At 49.5% G+C, this 16388-nt stretch overlaps 5 protein-coding genes across 5 annotated transcripts; 4 read left to right on the forward strand and 1 right to left on the reverse strand.

Annotated features, from left to right (window-relative positions):
* Positions 1–491: 491 nt before the first annotated feature.
* On the forward strand, positions 492–2175 carry PC9H_010325 (uncharacterized protein; the record flags this gene model as incomplete). The annotated part of the gene is made up of 5 exons (XM_036779819.1): positions 492–681; positions 1260–1548; positions 1605–1868; positions 1945–2027; positions 2087–2175. The coding sequence occupies 5 exons, from the start codon at positions 492–494 to the stop codon at positions 2173–2175; spliced, it is 915 nt and encodes a 304-aa protein (XP_036629208.1).
* Positions 2176–4082: 1907 nt separating this feature from the next.
* PC9H_010326 (uncharacterized protein) lies at positions 4083–6459 on the reverse strand (the record flags this gene model as incomplete). The annotated part of the gene is made up of 11 exons (XM_036779820.1): positions 4083–4346; positions 4400–4819; positions 4874–4996; positions 5049–5247; positions 5308–5430; positions 5487–5825; positions 6004–6035; positions 6102–6192; positions 6264–6292; positions 6347–6386; positions 6437–6459. 11 exons carry the CDS (start codon positions 6457–6459, stop codon positions 4083–4085), a joined length of 1683 nt encoding a protein of 560 aa, XP_036629209.1.
* Positions 6460–9847: 3388 nt separating this feature from the next.
* On the forward strand, positions 9848–10452 carry PC9H_010327 (uncharacterized protein; the record flags this gene model as incomplete). Its single annotated transcript, XM_036779821.1, has 4 exons — positions 9848–10037; positions 10097–10244; positions 10303–10331; positions 10388–10452. The coding sequence occupies 4 exons, from the start codon at positions 9848–9850 to the stop codon at positions 10450–10452; spliced, it is 432 nt and encodes a 143-aa protein (XP_036629210.1).
* A 1108-nt stretch (positions 10453–11560) lies between these two features.
* PC9H_010328 (uncharacterized protein) lies at positions 11561–12356 on the forward strand (the record flags this gene model as incomplete). Its single annotated transcript, XM_036779822.1, has 4 exons — positions 11561–11774; positions 11825–11919; positions 12051–12162; positions 12223–12356. The coding sequence occupies 4 exons, from the start codon at positions 11561–11563 to the stop codon at positions 12354–12356; spliced, it is 555 nt and encodes a 184-aa protein (XP_036629211.1).
* Positions 12357–13685: 1329 nt separating this feature from the next.
* Positions 13686–14316, forward strand: PC9H_010329 (uncharacterized protein; the record flags this gene model as incomplete). Its single annotated transcript, XM_036779823.1, has 3 exons — positions 13686–13745; positions 13822–13980; positions 14044–14316. 3 exons carry the CDS (start codon positions 13686–13688, stop codon positions 14314–14316), a joined length of 492 nt encoding a protein of 163 aa, XP_036629212.1.
* Between the last annotated feature and the right edge of the window lie 2072 nt (positions 14317–16388).

Consider the following 16388-nt stretch of genomic DNA (forward strand, 5'->3'; position numbering starts at 1 on the left):
CCAGGCATTATTCCAAGAATGTAGACATTCTCAGGAAGGAACCGGATTTCCAATGGAAGGCTCAAGCAATATAAAACAATTGCACCACATGAAGCAACCTTGCCTAATCTGAAATCAAACTCAGAACGGTGCATAAAGTGAGAGAAACACATACCAGCAATCTTGTTTGTAAACGGGTTGAACCAGTCCACATACATTCCAAATATTAGGTGGTATGGAGACTGGAGAAAATTGCGAAGTGATTGCCAGGCTGGACTATCCTGGATATCCCGCATTCTATCATGGGGAAGGTTGGCCTGGAACTGTGCAAATGAAGCGTGCAATGCTCTGTCAATCCCAGACCGAGAGAGCAACACAGTGATCCACGATTGAAGTGATTGGGTGGTATATAGGCACCGAGGGGTGCGCTTTGGCCCATCCTTGAGCTCTTGGTAAGTATATAGCTCTTCATTGCAAGCTCGAGACCGTGGAGAGCGCTTCCAAGTACAATAATGTGGAATGGGGCCACTAGATGGATATTGTTTGAAGCATTTTGGGCAGCAGGTAATCCGAATGATATCAATGTCAAGTCCAGCTTGAACATAGATGGTGCAGATATCAGAAGGAATATCAAGATTCCGAAGTGGTTCAAGTACTACTCCAGCAGACTGCAGAGCAACATGGAGAAGTTGCAGGATGACAGTCAAGACAAACTTGAATGATTTCAAGATTGTATTTGCCGCATCACGGCTAACTCTTGCCCGGAGACTGCACCATGCAACAATCAGAGCCACCAGCTTAAAAACTGGGGTGATCACTATTGAGGTTCCATAAGATTAGATGTTTAGTTTAGTCTGATCTGAGGTTATTGGCCTGAATGGCTCACCTGTAACTAAATCTATCTTATTGCCAATGCGAGAGCCCACATTGGCATTTGTTGAGTGACCTTCAAATGAGTATGGATGATGATGATCACGGGATGGTGTAGCCGATCGAGGTCGCCGAAGCTGATGTCTTTCATCTCGCTTTTCATGATCTCGACGAGTTTGATAACTGACATGGCGTCCAAATAGTTGGTGACCATTAGAATCCCGGTGGGTGCACTTTGAGCACTCTGAGCAGACACAAATCACTGTGCCCATGACTTGATGTTGAGTGTGTCTGTTTAAAAGTTATTGTACTGTGATCACTGATTGACTTGATAACAAGCGAAACAAGTATCATTATGTAATCAGGTTCCTATGTACTATGATCGGTGGTACATGAATGCTGCTTTAAAGGCACGTCCGGTGAGCGTGCCTTTGACTTTGCCCCCGGTGTCATGCAGCAGGGCCCAGGGCTCGATAGCGACCGACTCCCGCACCTCAGCACCTCTCCTCCTCCCCCTACCAGTCTCCCCCGTTATCCCCTCAAATTGCGTCCGCTTGGGCGCGTTTTGACGCGTCTCATTGGCTCCCTCAGCACACATATCCATGGGGAGGCCCTCAACGCGTCCAGTGGTCATGTGGGCCCCCAACCAGCTGACTCTGCCCATCCAGGGGGACATGGCAAAAGAGATGCCATATCTTGGTGAGTTCTCCATCGTTCAAGACGGTTCCGGGCTCGTTCTGACACTCCAGCACCAGCTCTAGACGTCCGCTCAAACGCCTAAGCCATTCGCCGTTGTTTGCCCTCCCTGCAGGCGCTGCAGTGGTGCCAAACCACCACGAGGTGGGGAGATCATATCTCGGTGAGTTCTTCACCTTATATCCTGTTCTTGGGCTCGTTCTTACTCGCCTATGGCTCCACAACATGGGCCCACCGCTTGCGAACAGGCCGCTTGCGAATCGTCCTCCCCAACGACGAGATACTGCCTCATGGTGCCCTTCAGGAGGAGGGAGCATATCTCAGTGAGTTCACCGCTGATTTGGATGATCTATAGCGCGTTCCCCATCGCATTTAGGCCCTGTACATGGGACCGCTTAGTGCGTACCGGCTGGCTGCGAGTCGAGGGCCCCTCATCGAGATACTTCCCCCAGAGACCCCTCAGGAGAGGGTGTCATATCTCAGTGAGTTCTCCATCGTTCTGCTTGATCTTGGGCTCGTTCTTAACTGCATATATGTCCAGGACATGGACACACTGTCCCTCTGCGAATCGCTTGCGGATCCATTCCCTCAGCATCGAAATACTTCCCCATCTCCCCCCCTCCCCTCTAGAAACTTGTACAAGTGTAGATGGTTGTGTAGAAGTTTATATTGATCCAATGCCACTCTATCTACACTCTATCTGATACATTGGCTTGCTACTTGATTCCTGAGCACACTAGTCAAAGGTAGACTGATGAGCACTGCCTCAAGCCCCCTTTCTTCTTGACCACCATGAGCACCACTTCAGTGAACCTCTACCCTGGCATTCAGCAAGCTCTCAGCCATTTATCATCTTCAGATGAGATCCAGATTGAAGATGAGATGGATGGTGAGCAGGAGTCCTTTCCAGGAGACCAGCAGTTGGCTTTGGATGGTCAGGGGTTGGGAACAGAGCTTCGAGATGTGATCTTGGGTGCTTCAAAGGGCGTTACTGAAGGGACTGCTGCACACTATGAGCGGTATGTTATCTGAACCTCTTCCTCATCTTAGAGGATGACCTGGTGCTGCCCAGCTTAATGGCTCAGTGCAAGAAGTTTGCAATTGAGAAGAAGTTTGTTCGTGCAGATGGGGAGGTCTTCAGCAAGGCACCTCACCGAGATACCCCACTGTGGATAATTGCCTGGATCATGGATGCGTAAGCCAATCTGTATGCCCCTCACTGTTTGCTGACTCAATCATGGCTCTAGATGTGACGTGATCCGTCTTGACGCCTCTCCAAAGCTGTCAACGGATACACGTAGCTCATACTCTCACGCGCAGAAGATGCGAGCTGCCATGACATATGCATTTGGGCGTGTCCATGGCCTAGGCTCTCTTGCATGGCATGAGAGGGATGATGGAACAATGCAAGGGAACCCTTCAATATCGAATCAGGTATCAGCTTACATGCTCAGCTTGCGTCGACGAAAGGTGAGCATGATAGACTGCACCAGACTTTGATTCACAGCTCTGACCTTGTTCAAAAGGTTCATGCTGGGGAGACAGCAACTAGTGCACGTGCTATCACCCAGGTGAGATTTTTTTAACCGTCTAGTTTTCAAGTATTCACTTCCTACCAACATGCAGGACATCTTAAGGGACCTTTACGATTTTAATCACCGTCCTGAAAACTGGGAGATCAAACAATACTCTCCAGGTAAGCGCAAGAATGCAGCAGACCCAGAGGAGGAAGTGCCATGGGCTGGTGGGAACACCCGTTGACTTCTCTTTGCCGCATTCACCATTGCATATCTATGCTTGCTACGTGTCGACGAAGTCCTGAAGATCAAGTTCTCTCATCTCAAATGGGACACTCATGACGAAAACCTGATTGTTCTGACTCTTCCATTTCGGAAGACCAGTCAGAATGGCGGTGAGTCCTTTCAGAACCCTTCTCCCTTCTATCTGATTGCCGACTACCTGACAGACATCAAGCCCTTTGTCTTGCACCGCCTTCCCGACTATTTCCAGCATCTCTGCCCAGTTCGTGCATTGTGTGACTGGATTCTGGCGTCACAGCTCTCCAGTGGATATGTCTTTCGAAAGATGCTATCTGGTGACCGCTTCTCCACCACAGACGTTGCCATGGTGAGCCCTCTGTGTTACATGACCTCAACCTTCATGCTCATATCATTTAGACAAGCGAGCAGTTCTTGGAGCTCTTCCGGAACAGTCTCTTGGACATCCGGTTGGATCCATACCCATATGGAACCCACTCCTTCCGTTGTGGTGGATGTCAGTTTCTGCATGGTGACCTCCGGTGGAGCCTGCGTCGGCTCTGTGACTGGGGAGGATGGAGCACTGATTTCACTCACTTGACTATAGTCAAGTATCTCATCTCCTGGAATGATGAGCCTGGAGAAAAGAGGGAGGACTTTCTCAACTTAGAGAGGCCACCCTCTCTGAAGTGCCCATCCTGTGGAAGAAGTTGCCAATGTGCATACTGATTAGATTAATTGTAGATATGATAAGATGGCTACATTTATAGTACTGAATGTCTACTCCATGTTACGAAAGTGCTTTGCAATAGCAGACGGTTGGCTAAGCACATGAGTCTTCCCATGCTTCTCATATGTGAACTGATCAGAAAAGTTGGAGCCATACCGTGCATGAGCAGCCTCAGCAGCCTGGGTGTTCCGCTTCTTGCTGCGCCTCTGCAATTCACTGAGAATGGCAGTGTAGCTGAGGCGTTCACCCTTCGGGTTGGTGAACTCTGCCCAGAACAAGGTGGGAGTCGTCCCCAACCAATGCTCTGCAATCATCTGACGTGTATCTGTCACTCATCTGTCACAAGCAACAGTACATGAGTACTCACCTTGCGTTCATGCCAACGCTTCTTCAACCCGTTCCACTGCTGAGGCTTGCAGTGATAGAGCTCTCTCCAATGTACCAGTGCGATTGGGTGTCCGTGGATGCTGAAGGGGGCCTTGCTTGGTTCCCAGAGGGGCGACATATCTGACCAGATGGGGGGAAGGCTCTCGAGATCCTTAGCGAAGGAAAGAAAAGGTGGTTCAGGAACATCGAGGACGGTGAATGACAAGCGGGAGCCGTTTCCAAGAGTCAAGGTGAACGATTTCAAGAGCGCTGGTGTACCAGAGGCGGTGGGAAGAACAGGCAATGGAGTAGAAGGAGAGGAGGAGTGGGTGGTTGGAGAGGAGGAGGGAGACGAAGATGGTAGGAGGTTCAGACGGCTGGTGACAAGCGCAAGGGAGTCTTTGATATGCTGGATATCCTCCTGAAATAACAGATCAGGCTCTGGACTGGACAGCTAGCAGGGGTGAACACGTACATGGACAATAGCACCACTGGAGGAGGGCAGAGATGGAGCAGAAGCACTGTGCCCAACCCTTGTCACCTGCCTGAGTGGATGATCAGGAGGATGGTAAGGGTTTTTCGCCTTGAACCGTTTGGCCTGCCATGCGGTCAAGGGGGGATGAGAGAGACAAGACCAGCATGTCACTCACCCAAGCCAGGATGCTGTTCTTCTCCTCCATGGTCCGGTTGTCAAATGCGTCATCTGTTGGCAAGACAGAGAGCAAGCGTGAGGAGGAGCCCGCCTCTTCGAAAAGCCTGTTACGGCGAAGAGTGGACTGCTTGGGCTTCGAACGGGCCTTGGTGATCCCACTGGGGTTACGATGGGCCTTGGTAGCACCAACACGGAGGCTGGAGAGTGTTGGAGGCAGTCAGCACCTTGTTCCAGAGGGGATTGGGTTGGGCACTCACCTGTCCCAGCGGCTGGAGTCACCACTGAATGCACGGAGACGAGCGACCATCTCTGCCTTGTTCCCACTCTTGGGCAGGCCAAAGCCAGCACACCATTGCTGCAGGACAGCATTCCTCTGGTTGCTGGGGAGGGAGCTGTGAGCTGTAGCACTCCCGGCCATGGCCCACACCACACTCACACATCAAGGTACACAGTGGTGAATTCCCCATCGGGCATGGGCTTTCCCGGAAACGGTAGCATGGAATCCGAAGGTTCTGGGACCGTGGGAACGACCTGCCCAGTTGGGATCGGCCCATCCGGCGCGTCTACGTCCATTCCCGAGCCGTTGTCGTCCATCTTGATGGGTGCGCAGGGTCGGAGGAGGCCGAGAGCGAGAATGGAAAGGGCGGGGAGGAGGGTGAGAGAGAGAAGGAGGAAAAGGAAGGGGAGGGAGCGCGCCAGCAGCGCATCAGCAACCCCGACGGCGCCAAGCGCAGGGCCCTGCGCGCCCGTTCCGTCGGGAGCTGCAGGGAACGGCCTGGAAACGATCAGAAACGACGTCAGCGATCGTGGCACGAGGGTGCAGGGGGCCGGATCAAAGGGTCTCAGGGTCCAGGGCCGGACCCAGGGCGTGGGACCGTCCGGCCCCCCCCTTTGGGAACCGTCCTTTTCCAGAGGGAAGTAAGCGCCACCTCCCGCACTAAAAGAACGCTTACGAGGTCCGACGCTTCATTGCAGACTTCTTCTTCTACATGTCGATCGCATGTGGAACTATCAGCGCACAAGGCCTTCATAAGAAGAGGAGATCACTTACCGACGATGACGGAAGCTTTTCTCTCTTGGTTGCATCCTGTGACGCGACATAGGCTTCTGCTCGATCGTGGGTGGTGTTCGGTGCTGGTGATCTACCAAACACAAGGACACAAGGTACATACACGGACGCAAACACGACTGACTGACAGAATGTACCACATACATAGAGTCATGAGCAAATGGCCTTTGTCGCTATGAAAGGACCGACATGAGATTCCGGTCCATCCATGATCATGCGTCGCCAACCTTTGACTTGCCGGCGGCGTAGGTAATCTTAACTGATGATCTTTCACACAGGAGTTAGATATGATTTCATAGTTCAACCATGAGGCAAACCTTTCTGGGGATGATGAGTGCATGCTGAGCTTGCGGAAGGAGTGAGAGAAGAGGAGTATGAGGAGGAGGAAGTAATCAGAGCGCGGCCAGTAAACTTAGTGGTTAGATGTGCTGAGAACAAAAGCGGGAGCAGTTCATCTGGGGGACAATGCCACTACATCCAAGCATGCACAAATAACAGCAAAGTGGCGCGTAATAGGGGCCATTCATTACCAACTACGAATAATGAATACAATCGACGAGATGTCCGTGCAAAGCGACTTGGAAGTGGAGCCAAAGATACTAAGTTTAGGATATTATATGTACAACAGTGCTGCGATAAGGCCCTACAAAACAATTCAGATATGGTCATATGGTCGTGTACGGTGCAACAAGTGTACGTACATTATGTACATTATCTAAATAAACATAAGTTCAGCCACCCATTGGATGCTGTGAGCCAGGCGGCGCATCTGGGGGTGGCATCATAGAACCGAAAGCCTGAGCCTGAGAATGATGAACTACAGGATAGTGTAGATACGCTGCGTGCGGGTCGTGACTCGCGCGTACATGTCCATGACCGGGTTTAAGGCCAGCTGTGGCGGGTAGTGAATGGGTTCGGTTGGTGTGTGTCAATGGGAGAGATGGACGGTGAAGCGCTGCGATGCGTCTGTGGTCTCATCTACACAGATGAGTATGATGTGAAACAGGCGGGGAGACTGTCGTTCCCACCTCCGGTATCAGAAACAGATGTGTCCTGACTTCGTCGATGGGTACACTGGTCCCCTTTTCCGCATCAGACGCAGTCTCTGCAAGGTCAATCCCCTTTACGAGCACACGACCTGCATGGTCTACAAACGGGGATGGTCATTGGTCAGCGCTGAGGCCGTCGAGGGCGTAAGCTGTGGAGATGCGCCCCGGGGATTCTGCCATTGCACAACGCCATAGACAGTGTTAAGAGATCCCCTAGTCATCGTGTAGCATGTGCAGAGTACCAGTGTACCAGTGAACTTTGAAGAAGCACGTAGTCCCCGGTAGCGAACATCTGGTTGGATTACACGCTCCACGTCCGTTTCCCCCGTGTAATTCAGTGTAATTCATTGCGACGTCGCTATCGCCGACGAGGATGCTGCGCCCCTGCAGAGGCGTCGACTGTCCTGCGGAAATGACAGCATAATGTGATCGAAATACATATTCGTGCTGAAATTGGCTACAGTGCGTTGCATAATAAACTGGACTGATCGCCCGTGAAAATGTGTTTGTTCTTGCTTGATTGTGACAGGATCATCACGCTCCCCCGGCGCTTACCTGATTTGCCTTTCGATGTCGCCGCCATGAATGGGCTCAACAGCGACGGCTGCGAACACACACAAGTCCTTAGCCATCCGCTCTGAAGGCTACGTCGCCAGCGAAACATCGATATCGCGGTATGTCGAAAGGTGTTCCTGTAGCTTGTCAAGATATATTGCAGGATTTGCTTCGAGAAGCGAGGATATGTAGTTCAAATCGTTGATATCGAGGGAACGATGGCGTCCTCTCTGGCGCGCGAATGGGTTACTGACGATGCCATAATCTCGATCAAGTTGGAGGACGGAATAAACCGTGCTTCTGGAGCACCCAGCAAGCTGCGCTATTTCTTCCACCTCTTTCTTCTGCTCATACCGCCAAACGAGAATGTGTTCACGCAGATCTTTCGATAAGTGAGGTGCCATAACGAGTACGAGCTGATACAGTGATATCACTACTTGGGGCTGTAGCCACTGCAATGCATGGCCTGTACGGGTCCTATTGATTCATAAATAGTACTTAGCAAAATAGATAGCCATTGTGTCAGATAGGAGATGGAGATAATGTCTGCACTAAAGAAGGAGATAACAGATGGAAACTTTAAGCCCAGTATAAGTTGTAAGCTGCAGTGTAGGCAATTGCAGAAAGGATAGTGGTAAGCATTAACATATAACAGACTTCAGGTCTGTGTTTAGAGCCACGCTCCCAGAGGGACTCGGGAATACACAGACCTGCAGGTGTGCGGTTCCACATAGAGGTGAGGACGTACAGGCTTGGCTTCAGCTACTGGCTGCACCTCCCACACTCTTGTGTGCCCTGTATTTCCAGAGGGGATCCTACGCAGGTACCGAAGGTACAAGTGGAGGCGGGGGATGCGAGGGAGAGGCCTCAGTAGAGAGGCGAGGATGTGAGTGCAGAAAGGAACTAATATTCGAACTGAGGTAACTGTAGGTACAGTACAAGACTATATACTGAGGAACACACAGTAGCCGCGTGTTCATGAGACAGCTAGTAGTCCAGTCATAATAAGTACAGTGTGCTCAAATATGTATTTAGTCCATAATCCAAGAAGTCCGAGTATCCGCGAGTATACACGGCCTGAGCCCATAGCCAGAGTGCACGTGAATACACCCCTAGTAGCTTCTAAGGGGCCTCCTGGATGCGCCTATAACATATACAGAGTATAGGAGATTCAAAAACATTACTCAAATTGCTGAGAACTCATATTCATATACTCTTTCTCCATTCAATAACAGTGGACTCTTGTAAATGTACAGTGCTGCTTTTTTGCCTCCAGCTACTCCAGGATTTAGATGCTATTCTACTGTATAGTAAGACAGTGATTGATCTAATTACTTGAAATACCAATTCAAACATATTCCTGGGAATAACTACTACACTTGTCATGTAAAACTAGTTATCCACTCTACAGATGTGCATATCTCTGCTAGTTAGTTATGAAACATATATTATCAGACTCATCCACATGTACTGATCAACCATGTTCATCTGAAATTGCCATTGTTGACAATTTGTTGACACTCTTGACACTCTATTACACTACTGATATTACAAAGCTAATATGATACATGTGAAATATCATATTTCATGCCAGAGTGTAAGTCTACAATATGAGCATAAATGAAACAGTGAGTATGACTGCTGAGCAGTGTTTTGAGGGGCTCCCCTGAGGCTCCCCCTGAATATTGATTAATATGGCAACTTACATGATCTCCGGTGCTAACTCTCATTTAGCTTTGGAAGCTCTCCCACGTGTACAAGTGAGGAAAGGCTGATTGAATTGAATTAACATTGAATACAAAATTAGATTAAATTCAATTAAAATTAAACAAGATCCCGAGATTCCAGATGACCGGCTACCGGCTACCACAGTAGCCGTCCACTTAAGGAAGCGCCCAAAACCCCCACCCAAATAAAGAACGGTTCCTTTCATTTCATTACAGGACCCGTAACTAATATCCCGGCGCTTGATGCGTGACATGTCACGAGCAAACTCAAACAAACAGTTTTCAGATCCGGCGTTGTCCAGTTTATTATGCAACACACTGTAACAACTACCGCGCCCCACGTCCTTGACCCACACACCCTCACGCCCTTGCTCGCCTGTTGCCGTTGCCCGCCTGCATGTCTGGCCTCCCCGACCGCGTCACGCCCATGCCCCAGTCGATGTACGAGGAGATCTACGGTGCGCAATTCGCTCGAGATGTAGTACACGGACAATCACTGAGGCTGTTTTCTGGGACTATCCCTCGCAGGAAGCTCGCTTGTTGCGTGCCAGGTCATGCTCGTGCTGTATGGGATCGCGAGTTTGCAGGTGCGTAATCGTTGCTAAAGGAAACAAGATTCTATCGCGTTGATGCCTGCACGATCCAGGCATACGTCTACTACATCACCTACCCCCGGGACCCACTGCATATGAAAGCACTGGTACGCAACCTACGCAACCCTACTCGAGCATGCTTCAAACCAGGTTGGTTTTATATGAAATCGACGTGTGTGGTCTACAGATCGGCGGGATCTGGTGGGTCCAATCCCTTCGCAGTCCGGCACATACTCACCTCTGGTACTATCGCCGTCAGGGGGCTCGCAACCCTCCACGCAGGCTTTCGTACGCCCCTCTCCCGCTTGCTCCTCCTTTAGCACTCAAAGCAGATCTGTATACAGTTTCGCACACCGTCTACCACTACTCCGTGAGCACCCCCACTCTCCGCGCGACATCGAGCCTGTAACTTGCACTCCATACGGCATAGGTGACACTGCGGACGGCCATCAGTTTTTCCCCAGATAAATCAATCAAGATAAATGTACATTTTTTCCCAGGGTTTGTCCTGTGACGGAGTACATATTTAACTCAGGTTGAACTATTCGATGTAACGTCTGTTTATCAATTGGTTTGATCACTGGTGAATAATAAGTCAACCCGCAGTTAAAGCAATTAAAAAATAAGTAGTTTCATCACCGCTTTATCCTGAGAAAAAGCAAGGGTTTGGTATTCTCTTTGTCGAGCGTCAAAACATATATTTCGCAACCACTTTGGCATAACACAAATAAATACTTTCATCATTGGTTCGTCCTTGGACTGACCATTTCTTTGTAGAACAGATGATTTGTTTATCCCATCTCTTTATCTCCAGACTAATATCAACTTTATCTGAGGTTGAACCAATAAACAAATAATTTATTTATCCTTGGAAAAATCAATCGTCAAAGCAAGCGTGCCACTGAGCGCCCCGCTCAGTGCGCACGTAAGCGGCCGATGAGCGAGGCGATGAGCCACCACGCTCATCGCGCACTGGCTTTGTCCATCAGTTTATCCTCTGGACAAAGTATTTGTTGAAGCAAGCGGGTCGATGAGTGTCACGCTGGCCGCACGCTTAACCAGGCACTTAAGTGCGGACTTGGATCAGGGTACCGCGCTGATCGCACACTTGAGCGCGCACATCCCCCGGGCGTGGAAACATTTCCTTCGCATAGGCAATTACTCAACATCGCATGTATCAAGTCAGTCATTTCCCTGTTCTCCTTCTCAAGTTCCTCTTGCTGCTCTCCCCCGCAGCTGCTCTCTTCGCCTCAGCGTCCACCTCCTCATTCCCCCACACGTTCATGTGCCCCAGTATCCATCGGATGCCGTCGCTTCACCGCCTGAAGTATCTGAGTATCTGTTGGCGGTAGCCGAGGATATAATGACCAGGGCCTGGTTGTTGTGAGTCCATTGCTCGTATCGCCACTGGACGACATGGAACCTTTGTGTCATCAGTTTGATTTTCTGGGCCTTCCTAGTCAGCTTGAACGCGATACATGTAAAGGCGTATGGTGAACTGGGTGAGTGAATCAGACATGTCCTTGATGGATCCCACAAATTCAAGCTACTGGCTCGCCTCCCTCAAGGTGGCGACGATCTTGGTCTATATCATTCTGGGCATTCTCGTAAACGTCGGTGTAAACACGGACCACAAATACATCGGCGGTAGCAACTGGCGAATCGAAGGCGCTCCATTCCGCGGCGGTTTCGGCGGGTTTGCACGAGTGTTTGTCACTGCCAGCTTTGCGTGTATGTCTTTTTTCCTTTCATCACCGGTGTATCGCTCAAACTTATGGCAGATGGTGGTACTGAAAGTCTTGGCGTTACTGCCGGCGAGACGAAGAATCCGTCGAGGAACATGCCTCGCGTGGTGAAAGCTGTCTTCTGGAGGCGAGTTAGTTATCGATATGGAGAGGCAGCCATCTGACGCACGCGGTTTGATCGCGTCGACAGAATTCTCATGTTCTATGTTTTGAGTATTCTCCTCATTGGACTCAATGGTAAATGCTGTCAAGACTGTACCAGTGCTTTCACGAGCTCACCGGTGACTTTCTAGTGCCTTGGGATTATCCAAACTTGTCGAATAAGAGTACTACGACCTCCCCGTTCACTATCATCTTCGAGAAAGCTGGATTCAGTATGTCTTTTCTATCTTCTCGCGAACACAATTTTGTGTGAACTGAACTTCATTTTGTAGCTGTCGTGGCTTCTTTCATGAACACTGTCATTCTGACATCTGTTCTATCCGCAGGAAACCATGCGCTTTTCGCCGGCACTCAGGTACTATACAGTATTGCGATGCCCCCGCAAGATAAGAAAATATGGCACTGATACGCAGCTTTCATTCAAGTCTGGCAGCAGTCAATCAAGCGCCTAAATTGTTCCTCTGGACGACAAGGGCCGGCGATGTGACTTCCACAGCCACAAGGCATCGAAACGGCAAGTCACGACACGAAGTAAATTGAAGGAGCTCGGCTCCAGCAAACCTCGAAGCCACGCGACGCAACTACTCAAATCGTGGTTGGACAATGGTCCCAACGCAGGCGGCGGCCTTGCGCTTGAAGGCGTTCGAGGGATGGGCAGCCCGGCGTGTAGGCGATTCAAGGTGTTGGATAGTTAGGTTGCCGGCAGTAGAGGGGACGGATGTGTTCAAGACGACCGACTCATTGCGCAGGCATGAATGGGCGTTGGTGTACAAGTTCGGTGTGCCGAATATGTCGTTTGTGTTGCGAGCATGATCATGTTGTATTTTAATCCCTCCCTAAAACATTGACGCCGAGCTTGATCATCTTTGACTGAGCTGTATGCGTGGATAGGTTCGCGCGAAGTTCGTACTCCCAAGACACAGTATACGGCAAGTTCGCTAGTATTGGCCACAGGTGCTGACCACTGACAAGATACCAGGACTCGTCTCTGTGGCTACGGACGGTAACGGCGATAATCAAGAAAGTAGCGGCGTTTGCACTCTTTGTGCGTAGTTTGCAATTCGTTCTGTTGCTTCCATAGTCTGGGCTGCTCATTAGTCGCTAGATACTCCATTCAAAACTTGAATTCCACAACTAAGCACTCAACTGCGTCCTGATTTTCTTCAGCGTGACCGTGAGAGTCCGCCTTTCTTCGGTTTCTTCCGCGTCGCAAATGCTTAAATATGGGGCAAAACGGGTGCTCACAGGTTTTCCTTCTTCCCTCCTGCCACCACATGCATCCATGCCACCAAAGCTCCACGATTCATGTACCCCGCCCAATGATATGTAGTTGTTGATACAATTGTAAGACCGTTATTTACTAGCTATGTTCGCCTTTGAGTATAACCAAACATGAACTGTTCTTTAAATTATTCGTCCTTGCACATCCAGCTGTCGTCAGCGACTCGGACGATATCGATAGCATATAAGAGAGGCGCGAGCGCGCCATATGTAATCGAGCATCAGTTCAGCTCGAGCGCGACGAGCCTGCCTCTATGTGTATCATGATTCGACATTCAGAAAGTGAATATATTATGGTCAGAGGTAGGTGTACCTGTTTCTCCGCCAGCATTGGTTGACGCTCTTCGTACCTTATGGTACGACATTTAACTTTCTATATTCAGATCTTAATCCCGTCCTTCAAGTGTCATTCGCCAATTATATACTAGCGCATACGACAACCCCGAGCACCACGATGGATCAACCACGCAGCTTTCAAGCCATTCTGTTCCCTTCGGATGGGCGGCCACACATGGTGCGTATAGCTGGGCAACAGGTTGGTAGAAGAAGCTGATGATTGCGACATACCCATAGGTGTCGTTAATGACGAGGTAATAACTAGCCACCATCGCGACTTGTCTGAAACTCACTTCTTCAGCCTCATATTGGCGGTGCCAGGTCATCATGCCTATTCGCAACGCCTGCCTCATCCTGAGCAGTTTATGGACTACATTCCCAAGGGCTTAGGTCCACGTGCATGGAAATATCAGGTATGCCCGTACAGCGATTGACAATCCATCTTTACGGAGTTGTGATAACATATAATCTTCCAGTTGGTGGAGGCGTTGGATGGCATGAACTGCAAGTTCACCCACCCCTACATTATATTCTACCCGACGGTCTCCAGCGATGGCCTACCTTTCCCTATGAACAATTTCCTTCGCGAGATTCAAGGACCCGCCTTCAAGGAGAGATTAGCCTGGCGAGGAAATATCGTCATTGCAAAATACGAGGGGAATCCCTTTTCTTCAATGATTGACGCATCCATAGCCGACTTCCCCATACTGAAGAACTATTTCATGACTCACGGCTCGCCTTCTCCTTGAATTGTCCTCATCATTGGCTACATATACTGCATACGCTCCCAGTTGATAGTTCCTTGCTTACATGTACATATCACTCTGCCATTTTCTTGATGCCTATTTCAAGAAGCTACCCGTAATTCCAAGAGTTCGAGACCATGTCAACATGGTACATTTGAACAGTGATATGCCCATCGTAACATGAATCGCTCATGTATTTTGCAGACGATGGTTTGTCTGTGCAACACGCAACAATGAAACATGCGACATAAACTTCTCCCGGTCACCGAGCTCTTTGCTCTCGCGTTTGAACCTATCTTATCAGATTATAGCACCGACGCAACACCATGTGGTCAGTCGTTTCATGAAATCCCGACAACGTCCACGGCCATATTGCTACTCCTGCTATTAGTGTGAGATATGTGAGTCCGAACTGTACTACTAGACAATTATATATGATGAAGGTGTAGGCACATAGGTCCTTCAGAACATCTCATCGCAGTCGAGGAAGCTGATGCGGTAACAATTACCTGAGAACATTCACGTGACCTGTGATACACGCCAGTAGATGTTGCAATTGTCGTCCTCTTGCGGCATTGAGGAGATGGTGTCCCCAGAACAAAAGAGATTCCTCTCTAATTTTGTCTCTGCATATGCCAAAACCAAGTCTGGTTCATCTAAGCAAAAAAGGCTTTTCTTATGACTCTACAGTATCAGTGGATGATTCGGTGGCCGCTGGAACCACAGCAATCGCAGGTATAATGAACATTCATATTGATTTTGTAGGATGAGCAAGAACTAAAGATCGATGTAGATGTTTCACACTTATCTCGAAGATCATTACAAGCGAGAGGAGAATTCGAAGTCGCGAGACTTAGGCAGTCGTACTATTGCACGTCGCCGATCACGATTCCGACCATGCATTCACGGCTTCGGATGCAGTGACGATGTTGCAGCCCAAGCACCGCAAGGTGGTCCTGTCGCCCAAAGATCGTTCCGACGTCTACCACAGGGGAGCCGTGTATTGTGGGGACCTTCAAGTTCTGACGCAGAATTTATCAAGGACGCAGAGAGGACTAGGGTGCGCCCAATAACGTAAGTGTGCCTTCCTGCTTTCTGCCATTGTATTGGATTGGAATCGCCTAGGGTGCGGCGATACGAGAGGAAAGACATCTCCTTTGTGGAGATTGACATGCAGGGTATTTCGGCTACAGACGTGACACTCACTCTTCAAGATGGGCGACTGTCAATGTTCGCCCACAGCGACCTCGATCCCGGAGCATACGAATGGCAGACAGATGTAGATCCAACTATACCAGTAAGTACTAGTATGCCTGTCTAAATAGCTCTTTGCTCAAACTGCCATTAATTTTCAGGTAAGTCACTTTCAATGCGGCCTTGACCGCGACACATTAGGCATCTCTTGGCTTAATTGTGGCAGTGGGGAGGGCATGTGTTCTTCCCAAAGCATACATACCATCGAGATCTGTGGTAGGTTCAGAGTTCACCCTCCGGTGTTGCAGTGATGTCTCAATTGCAATAGAACGATGGCCATGGCAATTTGCAAGCATGACAACTCAACCGACGCTCGCCTAAATAACAGACGGCCTATACACTCGATGATTCGGGCACCGCCACAGTGTAACAACATCCTGCACAATTGCAATCGTCGCAAAACGCACCATTACATGCTAGGCTATATGGACAATGGCCAACCTTGCCGCTTCCTACATCATCCGTCTATAATGACACATCGCATGTATATCGCCCGTGTTTTGTATCACAATGATTTGTCCGTAGCATGTATAATCACCCATCTCTTGTATTATGATGATTTCACCGTAGTACTTGGAGCCCCGATCTGTCCGCTCTACCGTTCGGCGATGAAGATATTGGGACTGCCGAGCAACAGTACAAGGTCTAGCAAATGAGAGGATTGAATACACAGTGTACCACTTACTCCATTACGTATATGTTATTGTGCAATATACCTTCTCTTGCAATTGCCATCATGCTTGCAGATCCATGGTCGTTGTGGGCCGCGAATCGGGTTTTCAGATTCAGCAGTCGGGCCGCAAACTCGTGTATCGCTGTCG

This window comes from Pleurotus ostreatus, assembly GCF_014466165.1.
Source record: "Pleurotus ostreatus strain PC9 chromosome Unknown scaffold_7, whole genome shotgun sequence".
In the NCBI taxonomy this organism is placed as follows: Eukaryota; Fungi; Basidiomycota; class Agaricomycetes; order Agaricales; family Pleurotaceae; genus Pleurotus; species Pleurotus ostreatus.